This window comes from Nematolebias whitei, chromosome 22, assembly GCF_014905685.2.
Source record: "Nematolebias whitei isolate Nwh7 chromosome 22, NemWhi1, whole genome shotgun sequence".
Lineage (NCBI taxonomy): Eukaryota > Metazoa > Chordata > Actinopteri > Cyprinodontiformes > Rivulidae > Nematolebias > Nematolebias whitei.
The window spans coordinates 13,375,525-13,390,020 of record NC_056519.1 but is presented as its reverse complement, the minus strand read 5'-3'; the positions used below and the strand labels follow the sequence as shown (position 1 = coordinate 13,390,020).

Below are 14,496 nucleotides of genomic sequence, written 5' to 3'. Positions count from 1 at the left end.
GATTTATTTAAAAAACAACAACTATACTGTATATCTTCAATACTTTTATCTCTTTAAAACTGAAAAAATATAAATGCAACACTTTTATTTTTGCTTCCATTTCCCATTATCTGAACTCAAAGATCTAAGACTTGTTCTATGTACACAAACGGCCTTTTTCTCTCAAGCCTTCACAAATTTGTGAAAATCCGTGTTAGTGAGCATTTCTCCTGCTGAGATAATCCATCCACCTCACAGGTGTGTCAGATCAAGATGCTTAGACAGCATGATTATTCTACAGGTATGCATTAGGCTGACCACAATAAAAGGCCACTCTAAAATGTGCAGTTTAATCACACAGCACAATGTCACAGATGTTGCAAGTTTTGTGGGAGCATGCAATTGTCATGCTGACTGCAGGAATATCTACTAGAGCTGTTGCTCGTGAATCATGCTGTCTAATCAGCATCTTGATATCATGATATGCAACATCTGTGAGGTGGATGGATTATCTTGACAAAGGAGAAGTGCTCAAATTTGTGAACAGTACTTGAGAGACAAAGGCCCGTTCTATCTTTGAGTTCAGCTCCTGACAAATGGGAGCCAAAACAAAAGTGCTGCGTTTATATTCTTGTTCGCTGTAGCAGGAACTTTCACTGAACTTGGATACAGGAGATAAAGTATAAAAGTGCAGCAGAAGGTGTGTTCGTGGTGATAAGGATGGTCTCAAGAATGTCTTTGATTCGGCCATCTGCTCACATCAGACGAACAGACCCTCGGTGATCCTGTGGCTTGAGATGGCACACCAACACAAAACAGTGTAGAAAGAAGGAAAGAAAGTTCCTGAACCTGCACATGCTCACCAGTTTTTGAACCATATGTCAAATATATAAATTCCAAAAATGAATAATGAAAAATTTTCACGAGAAATATGCCAATTTATAAAACAAATCATAATCTATTAATTACGCCGGGAAATTTTAGTAACGGACAAAAAAGAAACCTTAAACTAAACTTAGTAAAAAATGTAGGAAAATTTGTGTTTGTTTCAATTTTCTCTATATATAAAATATACACATGCACACACACACACACACACACACACAAGGCTTCTTGTCAACAAGCTTATACCACTGAAAAGCTTGTTCATATCCTCCTAAATGGGGCCACTTCTGGTAATGTTTTCTTTTCAAATAATAATGTTAATTTTATCCAAAAAAATCAGAATCTTGGATGAACTGTTCATGTCCACAGTAAAATTGCACATTAGTTTACATATATAAAGCAAACAAACTAAAAACTAAAGTATTACCAGGTAGTTGAGGCTGTGTATGGTTCTTCCACTTGCTATCGAGGCCCTTGTTTGTCGAAAATAAACTGTTCAATTGCCAATATGTTCTGTTTCTTCAGACTTAATCATCTAATCAAATAAACAAACCTAACATGAGTCAAGCTGAGAAGATTTGGAAAGTTTTTCATGCACGCAACCCACATACCACTCATATCTGTTACTTCATGCACAAATGCTTTATCTTAATACAGGTCAGACTTGACCTCACCTTCTTCTCTCTAACTCATAATCCTGTGTAGAAACTGATTTTTAGATCTCTTCCTTTCATTGTGCAACTGTAAAATACGAACAAAAAGACATAAAAATGTACAAAACTTACTCTCATGTGACTTTATTCGCAGCCCATCTTCACACGGATTGCCAGTGCACATTTCAAATCTGTCGACGGTTTGGTGGCAGGAGTGTGACAGTCAGTCAGGCATCAACACAGACATCCCAGGTTGTGAAGTCAAACGGATTTGGACCACCAAAAGTGGTCCCACGATGGGGAAGACTGGGCAGAGTACGGTGGACTTGAACTCCCCATCAGAGGTCAAACAAGCTGTTCCTTCTGAGGAGCTGGATCCTGCAGCTCCGCCTGCAGATGAAACACAGAAAAAGGAGGTTCTACCTGAGAGGGGAAGCTGGAAGGGGAAGTTTGACTTCCTGCTGTCGTGTGTAGGCTATGCCATTGGTTTAGGAAACGTCTGGAGGTTTCCTTATCTGTGTGGCAAGAATGGTGGAGGTAAGTAAAACCAAACTGACAGATAATAAATATGCATTTATGTATATGAATGTGGGCTAATTATGATGTTGTTTTATTGGGATAACCAGTCAGGATGGATTTCACCACAACAAACACATTTTCCTTTGAGATCTTTTTTTCTGTGCAATTGAGTATTTGACTTGAATCACCTTTTCAGAGTGCATTTTAAAGAAATAAAGTGATTATAAATGCCTTTGTGTTTGAAATTATGTTTTATTTTCCTCATCAGGAGTAAGAGCTTCTCATTGTCAAATAGAAGATGTGTCTGCTGAATATGACACATTTAAAAACAAATCTTCCATCAGGAGCAGAGGTTTACCAAACTAAAGTAGTTTGCAACAGCAAAAATTAATTTTGGGGGCTATATGACACAAAACAATAATGCATATGAGGAGAGCATCCTGTGCTCCAGCATCAACGTGTGGCATGGAGGCTGCACAGCTGCAGAAAGAAAAGCTTTGCAGAGAGTGGTGAAGGCTGCACAGAAGTCTGTTGGAGTCAGCTTCCCCACCATCACATACATCTACACCTCCAGATGCAGGAAGAGAGCCACCTGCATCATGAAGGACCTCACTCACCCAGCACAAACACTTTTTGCCCCGCTCCCCTCAGGAAGGAGGTTGAGGAGCATTAAGTGTAGAACCACTAGACTGATGAACAGCTTCTACCCTGAGGCTGTTAGACTCATGAATCTCTAACCAGAATAATCACTGTGAAGAATCACATCATGTTGCTGCTGATCTCATGCTGCTGATTTGTTCCATGCTGCTGTGTTCATTCATACTCCCCTGCTCACACACTCATGTTTATGCTGCTGTTCTGTGTATCGTTTTTGTACTACTAGTGCTTAGTGTATTTTTAGTTAACGTTTTTCTTAGTGCATATTTTAGATCCTATTACTTTTTTTTTTACATTTTATACTTTTGTTGGATGTAACTGGGACCCTGTGTACACAATTTCGTTCCACTTCTTGTACCCCATGTGATGCGAATGACAATAAATAACCTTTGAATCCTTGAAAAATGAAACATTATCTCACTACATTTATCTTCTACACAACATGTGTATTTTTTTCTTACCTGTAAATGTATTTGTCTTTTGTATGTCAGGTGCCTTCCTGATCCCGTACTTCATGACCCTGGTGTTTGCAGGGATACCCCTCTTTTTCCTAGAGACAGCTCTAGGCCAGTTCACCTCAGTGGGTGGACTGGGAGTGTGGAAACTCATCCCCATGATGAAAGGTAATAATCCAAGTGTTTCAATCCATCCAGGAAAATCTAATCATTTTATGGACATGATCTTATTTTCTGCTCAGTTTACCGTTTGATATTGAACTCTTTCTCCATGACTTTGCTCTGATGTGCGTAATATAATGTTCAGAAAATGTCATCCTCATGTCTATCATCCTTTATTCCAGGTGTTGGTTTGGCTGCAGTCGTCCTCTCCTTTTGGTTAAACATCTACTACATCATCATCATCGCTTGGGCTATTTATTACTTATTCAACTCCTTTGGCTCGGTATGTTTGTTTTATCTCAACAGATACTGTTTTTTTTGTTCTGTTCTGTCTTTGCTGCATCAATTTATCTTTATGTGTCCATCTGCATCAAAGAAGCCAGACTGCAGAAACAGAAACATTTACTGACATGAATCTTGAAAATGCATCGCAGGAAGGACAAACACTTTCACTGCTGTGTAATGTGTTTAACTGAAGGTGGAGCACAGGCAGTTCTTTAAATGTCATTTCCACTGCTGAATGGTTTACCTTCACTTTTCTGCCTCCCGTGTTCTGGAGAGCCTTGGTAATGTTCGCAGCTGCTGAGTCACAGAAAACAGGTGACTGAAAAGTCAAGGGCATGAATGTCAAACTCAGCAAAACGCAGCAGATTGATGGAAGTGTTGTTGGTTTGTCTCTCGTTTTAGGAAAATTATTCCACCTCTTTGAATTTTGGCGCTAACTCTAAATCCCATCCTGTTTTGTGTGCAGGAGCTTCCTTGGCAGAGTTGTGATAACTACTGGAACACAGAGGACTGTTTTTCCAACTACAGCGTGACGGACACCACCAACCTGACCAGCGCTGTCACTGAGTTCTGGGAGTAAGTTCGTAAGATCCAAGCCCACCCTGTGATGTCAAGTGTTTGTGTAAAGAAAGAGCAACAACCAAAATGTGCACAGGTGCCACCATTTTTTTTTTATATAGAACATGTGGGAGCTGGCCTTTAATGCAAGTAATTCATCCATCCATCGTTTACCTTTACCCACTTCTTCCTTTTTGGGTCGCGGAGGTCACTGGTGCCCATATCCAGCAGTAATTGTGCGAGAGGCAGGGTACACCCTGGACAGGTCTCCAGTCCATCACAGAGACACATAGAGACAAACAACCATTCACTCTCTCACTCACACCTAGGGACAATTTAGAGTTACCAATCAGTCAATGCATGTTTTTGGTCTGTGGGAGGAAACTGGAGTACCTGGAGAAAACCCACACATGCACGGAGAGAACATGCAAACTCCACCCAGAAAGATCCCTGGTCGGGATTCGATCCGGTGACCTTCTCGCTGAGAGGCAACAGCTTTTTCGACTGCACCACCATTCTACTGCAAGAAATACATGATTATTTTTAGGGATGCACAATATTAGATTTTTGGCCGATATCCAATACTAATATTTTATGTACTTTCCTTTGTCAGAACATTGCCTCTTCTTTATTCTTATTTGCTACAAAAATTGCGTAACAGCTGTAAGAGCTGGTGACATATATTCAGTAACAGCTATATGCATAGCACTTTAACTTATATTAAATGAAAAGTGTTAAATATTATTTACTAGCATTAGTCACATGTGATGCCGTCTCACTTGTGGAGGCTTGTTCCAGGTTCCTAGCTGCAGTGTGGGATTCTCTGCACTCCTGCGCATGAAGGACAGCCTTTTTAAGTTCAAAGTTTTTGTCTATCCATGGTGCCGTAAGACTGATCATGCTAACGGGGCTAACACAACGTCCAAATGTCTGTGGTAAAACTCACCCAAGTGCTATCGGCTATTAGCTTCTCAATGACGTTGAAAATGATGGCTTGTAACTCGGGTAACGTTACGTTGGAAAAATATCTCTGACTGGGGACGATGTATTGAGGCTCAACGTAGCCCAAAAATATTTGGAATCCGACATCCTCACCAATGGGAAAAAAACAAAACCCCTTCCACACCACCAATATTTTGACTTCTTCCTGGCCGCCGTGATCAGGTCAGGTAGGCGCGCATGACGTCATCACGTTGTGCTGTCACTGCAGGCATCCTTGTCACTGGGTTGTCATAAAAAAACAGCGTCTTTTATGTTGGTGAGTTATTTTGATGGAATGGCCGATATTGAACTTTAATGCTAATGTCGGCCGATAACGATACCATGCAGATAATATTGTGCATCCCTAATTATTTTAACTATAAATTATACTAAAATTGGTATTTTGAGACCTAACATCTCAAATCTGATGCCAAGAGGTCAGTATTTAAGGAAACCTTCAATTGTTTCCATTATTCAAACATTAGGATTTATACACAACATTGGTTGTTAATCAGCAGAAGTGAGGCCTTGTGTTAGATGGTGTTTATGAGAATCAATTTTTATGTAACAATAAGAGCTTCCCTTTGCTTTTATAAAAAAAAAATCAAAACGTTAAAAACCTTTACAAACCATTAAATAGTTTTATACTAATACAAAAGTGTTGACAGAGTAATAAGTTCAGGAGGTCTTAGTTTTCCCCTCAAGTAGATTGTTAAATTGGTAAACTGATTAAAAGGGCCCATTTTTATCTCACGTTTTTGTGTTGCTTTAAAAAAGCAGCACGTTCAACTTGTCTAGATTCCTTGTATTCAGCGTGTAGGTGTGTTTCCACAGACGTAACATGCACCAGCTAACTGGGGGTCTGGAGGAACCAGGAGAGCTACGCTGGCCGCTAGTGGGTACCCTGGCTCTGTCATGGGTCCTTGTCTACTTCTCAATCTGGAAAGGAGTGGAGTGGACAGGAAAGGTCAGAGTCTCTGTTAAAGTTTTCTCTCTCTGGATTTTTATGTTTTCTTTTGCTTCAGACAGGTTTGCTTCCAGGACTATTTGTCTGTGCAAAGAGATAAAAAAAAGGCAGTTCATTAAAAAAAACAGAATTTGTATTAATCCTTCAGCTAGGAACATCATGAAAAATGTCTGTTTTAATTTTTACTGTCTCTCTGTATAAATGGATCAAAACCCTGTAAGATTCTTTGACTAGGGGAGATTTTATTGAGCTGATGTGATAAAGAAAATTAAATATCCCCTTCAACAAAACACTAAATATATATTTTTCAAGGTTCAGATGGACCAACATCGCTGCACATAAATGATTTAGAATTTTACATGAGAATGGTTGAACAGCTAAAGCTCATGCAGAGGATCGTGAGCATCATGATAGCAGAAGAAAGAGAGAGGAGGGAGGAAAATGTGGGTTTGTTGGAGTACTGTTACTGCAATATTCAACAGTAATTTCATACTTTTTGTCTCATTTGAAAAAGCTTGGCATTTTAAATATATGAATAAAACAGTAAAAACTAGAGAAAATACATTTCCTGCAAAAATACAGTGTGAATGCTGAAGAACGTACTGAAAAACAGCTGAAATGTAGCTGAAATGGAAGAACAAACCTAAGTTAGCAAAAGAAAGCAGAAATAACACATATTTGCTGAATTAGGTTTAAATAAATAGAAATGAGCACAAAAATTAGGAAATTAGCTATAAAATATGACATTAGCAAAAAAATAGCTGAAAAGTAGCTGAAGAGGCAGAGAGAAGCTTAAACTACCAGAAGGAAGTGGAAAGAGTGTAAATGAGCTAAAAAAAAAATGGAACTAGCTGAAAAAGCTAAATTTAGCACAAAACTGCTAAAATGTAGCTAAAATAACATAAACAGCTGAACCTAACAGAAAAAAGCTGAAAAGAGCATAACATGCTAAAATTAGCATAAAGAAATTAATTAGGCTGAAAGTTGCAGAAATTACCTAGAAAAATTTGAATTTATCTGAAAACAGCTGAAATTAGCTACAAAATGCTAAAAATAAGTAGCTGAAAATGTAGAACAAGCTTAAATTAGCAGGAGAAAGCAGAAAGAACGTTTGCCCAACTAGACTGAAAAAAGAAGAAATGAGCACAAAATAGTAGAAATATTAAAAAAAGCTTTAATTAGTCAAAAAAACAGCTGAAAAGTAGCTACAATGCAGAAACGAGCTGAAATTACAAGAAGGAAGTGGAGAAAGCACATTTTTGCTGAATTAGGCTGAATAAAGTGGAAAACAGTGGAAAAAGATGAAATTAGTTGCAAAAGCTTAATTAGCAAAAAACTGCTGAAATCATAGAAAAAGCTGAAACTTACAGAAATAAGCTGAAAGCAGCACAACAAGTTGAAATTAGCAGAAAGAAGTTAGAAGAAGCACAAAATGTTGTAGTTTGCAGAAAGGCTCTGAAAGGAGCACAAAAGAGCTGAAAAAAAAAACCATCTGAAAAAAAGTTTAAATTTGCACAAGGAAGATAAAAGAAGCTGAACCAGAACAAAATGTGAAAGGAGCAAAAGGTTGTAAACAGATCTAAAGGTTTGAAGGATGTAAAATGAACTCAATTCCTTTTTTATGAGGATAAAAATGGCAGAAGAGGCTCAATATTTTAAAAAGCTAAAGTTGCACCAATACCAAAAGTCACAGCAGGATTGTCCTGAAAGAGCTGAACATTTTGAAAAATGATTTGTTGAAATAGCTTAAAAACTGTGGGACGAAAAGCACTTCAGAAAATGTACAGAAGAAAAATGGATCACATGCTTCATAAACATTCAGAGGGGAATAACATGACCCTGCCTGGACTTTCACATTACGACATGTTGAAGCAACATATCTGAGCAGAAACACATTTACTGCTTGGGATAATTGGATTTTAATGGGAGGCATCTGAGAGATGTATGGAAAAATGAATCTCCCCCCTCTTCCCCAGGCTCTGGTGTTGATGGACATTACCAATTAGGCATAATCATAATGGTGCAGAACCCTGAGCTACATCCAACAGCTTCTCTGGCAACAAAGCCATGTATTTATTTTAAAAACTAAATCATTTGGTATTTAACCACTAATTAAGAGTTATGATGGTTTAGGTATGAATTATTTGTCAAACGTGATGAACACACACATAAAAGCGTTTGTGCCTCCTCCTGCAGGTTGTTTATTTCTCTGCCACCTATCCCTACTTCATGCTGTTCATCCTGTTTTTCCGAGGGGTCACACTTCCCGGAGCCATAGATGGGATCCTCTTTTACATCACTCCAGACTTCAATAAGCTCGTCCGATCTGAGGTACATCCTCTCCTTCCATCCAACACCAGACACAGGCGCGTACAGTCCTGACGTAATGTTCTGTTTCACAGGTGTGGCTGGACGCAGCGACTCAAATCTTCTTCTCCTACGGGTTGGGCCTTGGCTCGCTCATCGCTCTGGGAAGCTACAACCCTTACAACAATGATGTCTACAAGTACGAACAAACATCCTTTTTATTAACACCTTTCTCCCCCCTTTTTTTCTAACATCCTCTTGTGGTGCCATCTCTTCAGGGACTCTGTTATAGTGTGCTGCATCAACTCCTGCACCAGCATGTTTGCTGGATTTGTTATCTTCTCGATTGTAGGCTTCATGTCTTACATCACAAAGAAGCCTGTGCAGGAACTGGCAGCCTCAGGTATATTTAGCTTTAGCTTTTTGAATTATTATTATTATTTTTTTGCATACAGTTTAGTTTGCTTCTACACAATAATTAAAACATTTCTGATCTAATTCTTGTGGCATAGGTCCAGGTTTAGCGTTTTTAGCTTATCCTCAGGCAGTCACCCAGCTCCCTATGTCTTCTCTGTGGGCCATCCTGTTTTTCTCCATGCTCATGATGCTCGGCTTGGACAGTCAGGTAACGTGAAATACTTGTAAAGATGTGGATATGATAAAATGTGAACGCACCAAAAGGCGGTGTGCAAGTGTTAGCAAGTGTAAAACCCTAAATCAAGACATTTTGGTCTTTGTTCCTGTCATTTAATTTGAACAATGGAACCAATTCAAAGTTTTTGCAAGCATTATAATTAAACATAAAAAAAAAGTTCAGTAATAACTCAAAGGGCATCCAGGGACAGCTGCATGCAGCTGAAAATGTGTCTGATAATACTGGCACACCAGCCCAGAAGATTCAATAAGTTGTTAGATGTAACTGCATATCTGTTATCAGTTATTGTTACAACATCATTCTGCAAGCATGCAGAGATAATCTCTTCTTCTGCTTTGTTAGGATACTTCCTCTTGCTCCCCATTTTAACTGGCGACTGCATAGTATACGCAGACACCTATTATTATCCACGCAACTTGGGTTTCTTAACTTTATTTATACACTCTTCCATCAACTTTAATGCGGCCCAAACTGCAACATGTACCCCCACAAATGTTACATCGGAACAACCGGCTCAGCGCCATGATGTGTGCTATTCCTTTTGTTGGTGTTTCGAGTTACCATGGTGATGTGTTTTGCTAACAAAGATGCCATATTTCCCCAAAGGAAATAGAACACTACTCGCACTAACAGCTGTTGTCAAGTCACATGACTTAAGAGTGTAGATGTCCCTGAAGAAAACAGAAACTCAGTGTTGGATTTGTTTGAAGCTCACAGAAAGTAATCATCAGATAAATGTCTAGAACTGATTAACGTTTGGAGCCGTTTTGATTCAAGATGGCTGCCACAGCTACCGCAGCAAACACAAAATTGACTCTAACTCGGTCATTCTTTGAGAAGTAGAGCTGAAGTTTGGTGAGATTAGAGCTGAGAATGTTCCCTATCACATAATGAATCCAAATCAAAAATCAAAAATGGCCACCTTAGCTAAAAAGGAAATATTATGATAACTCAGCCATTTTTAGAGCTATTCAGCTCAAATTTGGTATAGTGGTAGCTGAGAGCAAACCCCAACACATTAGTTTTGTCAAATCACAATTTTAAATCGGCAGCAGCCTGGCAGTCCTCATGAAAGATTCTCCAGGAAATTTCTAATTCTAACCAGAAAGTTCTTGGATAAACAGATGGGGACTGCTGCGTGGCACTCATTTTAGAGTTCTATCAGACGTTTTGAATTAGAAAAATGGCGTCTTTCTTTGCAAATTACGTCGCTATGGTAATTCAAAACACCAATAAAAGTAATAGCGCACATCGTGGCGCCGATATAACATTTGTGGAGGTAGAGATGCACCAAGCCGATACCAATATCGGTATTGGGCCAGATATTGAAAAAAACTTCTGGATCAGGTATCGGTGACAATGTGACCGATCCATAACTGAGCAGATCTATTCACTCTAATTCTGTGCTTTGTGCTGTCTTTGTTTTTCCTCTTATTTCAGCTCGTTTATTATTTATTTTACATTATATTTAAAATTCCTGAACCATTTGAAAGGTTTGTTGAAGTTTATTTTTTTCATGTTTGACCAAAGTAGTCAACCTTTGTTTTTGTCAGTTTCAGTATCTTTATTATTATTTATTTTACAATGGATGTTATAATTGTACTGACTGAACAAATTAAAGTTGTATTTTTATATGTTTGACCAAGCTTGTGAAGCTCTTGGTGTGTTTAAGTGTGCTGTTCTGGTGTAGCGTTTTCAATAAATTAGTAATTCAGTACATAAAACAAATGTTTTAAGTTAATTCAGCATTGGGTTTGTAAGCTCAAACATCCAAGTAAACAACAAAAATGGCTAAATCATGTCATCTGGACCTGTTTCAGAATCGGATCCAGAGGATATGTTTTAGGCATTTTTGATAATTCAGCACTGTTTTTCTGTATCAGATCGGTATCACCAATACCTCAGGTATCGGTATCAGAAGTGGAAAAAAAAAGTGGATCGTGCATCCCTATGTGGGGGTACACATCATTAAAGTTGTCGGAAGAGTAAGATATAAAGTTATGAAACCCTTTGTCAGGTGGATAATAGGTGGCTGCCTTTCAAGGCAGTTCCCAATTAATGCATATAGTTACATGACAAAGCCATGCATGTCAATGTCCAAATCTTGATTTTAAATAATTACAATCCTGAACAGAAGGTATAACAACCTTTGGGTCAATTTTCAAAGCTTTTTCCACAAGGTTGAAATTATCCGAGCACATCTTGTTGGTTTAATGTAATGCCTCTGATTTTCAGAAAATGACATGTCAAGGTTTAGAGTCAACGTCACACAACACAATATTGTCCTGGAATTCAAAAGATTACAACAGTGGAGCAGGTGTGATACTTCAGTTTATCAATCTGACCATAATGAACATTATAAACTACAACTATATAAATATTAAGTTTGAAAGAAGCTCTTATGGAAAACAAGACTATAGAGCCTTCGCTTCATCAAACAGGAAGGATAAAGTTTAAAACCAGGAGAAACTTTACATTTTTCAAAAATTTGATTTCATATAATCCTTTTGCTACACTTTCATTTTGTTGCTCACTCCATTTATCACTGTGATTATTAGACAGAAGTATAATCTCCACAATCCTTTGATAATCAGAACAATAGGACAAAATGATTGGTGTTTCTTTATAACTTTCTTTTTGGATAGTTTTGCACAGTCGAAGGTTTCATCACAGCCCTCATGGATGAGTATCCTCTGGTGCTGAGGAAGAGGAAGAAGGTCTTCATCCTTATTATTTGCTTCATCTCCTTCATCATTGGTTTCTCCAATATCACTCAGGTAGTCTGTTTTTAGTGTGTGATAAAACATCCTTACCACCAACTGCAGTGTAAAATCATCCTACCAAACTTATTAAACATTAAATAAAGTCACGTGTTTCTATTTAGCCTCTGAAAGTGTGTGTTTGTTGGAATCCCTCAGGGCGGTCTCTATGTCTTCAAGCTGTTTGATTACTACTCTGCCAGCGGGATGTGTCTTCTCTTCCTTGTCTTTTTTGAAACAGTTTCCATATCGTGGTTTTATGGTAGGAAACACATCCTTTTCCCTCCAGTTAATGAAAAAAATTGTTGAATTAAAGTAAAATATACCATAGTTTACCTAAGGTGAACAAACTAGATAGACGGATTTCCCTTCATGTTGTAGCTATCCAACAGGAAATTACATTTTGGATATGGCCAGACTTTGTCCTCTTGGGTTTCCTTCTTTGTTTTGCCGTCCTTGTCTCCACATTTGTCCTGTTTGTCTGCAGGAGCTGAAAGATTTTACAAGAACATTGAGGACATGATAGGCTATCGGCCATGTGTCTGGTGGAAGCTTTGTTGGCTGTTCTTCACCCCTCTGATCTGCCTGGTACAAGGAAAATGATTATCTTTTAACCTCTGTAACAAATTCACCTCATGAGTAAAGTATTTTAGATTAGTTATTAGGATGATCAACGCATCCATAAGACTGCATTAGCGATACAGCGATACAGCGATACAGCGATAAACGGTTGATGTCAGAACTAAATTTGTTGCTTTTGCCAGACAAGGTGATTTTTTCCACCTCACCTTTTAATTTAATAGAGAATATCAACTGCAAAAGGTTAAAATAAGTGTCCAACTACAAGAAAAGGAACTCTGTTGATCTGCAATAAATAAAATAATGAGAGTTTGAAGGTAACATTCAGTGAAACTTGTCTGAAATGTGATTATATTCATTCACATTGTAGGTTTTAGTTTTAACTATTAATTGTAGCAGAAGAGTACATTTCAGCACGAAAAGATCCAAGCATCACATGCACATGCAAGGGAAGACTGATCGCTTCATAATGCCTCCTAATGCTTTATAATGCTTTATAATTACATCACCTAGAAATTCCAGCTAAATTATCCATCCATCCATCCATCCATCCATCCTCTTCCTTTTATTCTGGAGTTGGGTCTCGGGAGTAGCAGCTTGAGCAAGGAGGTCCAGACATCTATCCCACAGCCAAATCTTCCAAATCCTCTTCAAGGATTCCAAGGCATTCCCAGACTAGCCAAAAAACAAAGTTTCTCCAGCGTGTCCTGGGTCTTCCCCAGCGTTTCCTCCAAGTCAGACATGCCTGGAAAACCTCCGTAGAGAGGTGTCCAAGGCACATCCTTACCCAGATGCCCACCTCAACTGACTTCTCCTGATGTTGAGAAGCAGCAGCTATACTTCAAGTCTCTCCTGGATAAGTCCTGAATAAGACAATGGACCGGCAGAGTATGCAATACTAAAGAAGTTGCACTGATCTGACTGTTGATCTCTTGCTCCATTCTTTCCTTACTCGTGAACAAAACCCTGAGATACTTGAACTCCTCAACTTGAGGCAAGAACCTCACTCCCAACCAGGAATTGCAATCCTGCATTTTTTTATTGCTTCATTGGTTCTCGTAGAACATGTTTCCTTGTTGAGTAGACGTCATCGTATCGAGTTCTGTGTTTGAAACCTGTACACAAACCAACCTACTACTAGTTTTGTTCAAAGCAACAATTCATTCTAAATAACTTTGTTTGCAGGGGGTGTTCACCTTTAGTGCCATCGAGATGACTCCTCTTTCCCTTGGAAAGTACGTGTACCCACTTTGGGGCCAAGTTATCGGATGGCTCATGGCTTTGTCTTCAATGGTACTCATCCCAGGCTACATCATCTACATGTTCTGTACTACCAAGGGCAGCATCAAACAGGTACAACATATTGTTACAGGTACAATTCTGTTGAAAGGGTTTGTAGAATGTACTTAACTTTAAAGAATAAATGAGACTGAAAAAATAATTCAACTTTTTTTCTTTGTTGAAATGATGTTCTATCAAACAGTTTATACATTGTAGAATATTTTCATTTATGTGTATCCCATCTGAACTGACCTTCAAAATAACCTATTCAGAGTTTTATCTGAGGCTGACGCAACTCTCTTTAACCTGACCAGCGTTGGCGGAGGATGACAACCGCCCAGGAGGATGAGAAGCCGTCGGAGTCGGAAGAATTCACACACACAGGAAGCGTGGGGGAAGCTACTGTCTAGCCAAGACTGCTCAGGTTAAAATGATCTGACTGTCAGGACTAAATGTGGTCTATGGGGAAAATTTGACAAATGGGCGACTGAAGTCTGCAGAGAAAATCATTTTACTTGTTCGACTCCAGCCCTCATTGTGGTGGGAAACTTTTGATAAATGAAGGAGACATTTCCTCTGGCAGTAAAGACTCTGACCACAAACTGAATGTAACTGTAAACCACTGGACACAGTCACCACATTTGTTTATGAGCTTCGCCGTTAGTGTCCTGAAAATCATTGTACAGATGAGTTAAATAATCTGGTAAATTTGGATTTAAAGCATAAACTTGAATAAATCAAATGATTTACACCTTTCTTTTTTCAAAATGCTTTTATATACAGTTTGTTTGGGGGGGGGGGGGGAGAAAATGAA

General features: G+C 38.6%; 1 protein-coding gene across 1 annotated transcript; it reads left to right on the top strand.

The window, feature by feature from the left end:
• The first annotated feature begins 1,737 nt into the window (after nucleotides 1-1,737).
• slc6a1l (solute carrier family 6 member 1, like) lies at nucleotides 1,738-14,092 on the top strand. Its single transcript, XM_037695793.1, has 14 exons — nucleotides 1,738-2,054; nucleotides 3,185-3,316; nucleotides 3,493-3,593; nucleotides 4,062-4,171; nucleotides 5,969-6,101; nucleotides 8,298-8,432; nucleotides 8,504-8,607; nucleotides 8,687-8,811; nucleotides 8,921-9,033; nucleotides 11,709-11,840; nucleotides 11,982-12,084; nucleotides 12,310-12,410; nucleotides 13,587-13,754; nucleotides 13,997-14,092. The coding sequence occupies exons 1-14, from the start codon at nucleotides 1,814-1,816 to the stop codon at nucleotides 14,090-14,092; spliced, it is 1,794 nt and encodes a 597-aa protein (XP_037551721.1). The 5' UTR covers nucleotides 1,738-1,813.
• The last annotated feature ends 404 nt before the right edge of the window (nucleotides 14,093-14,496 follow it).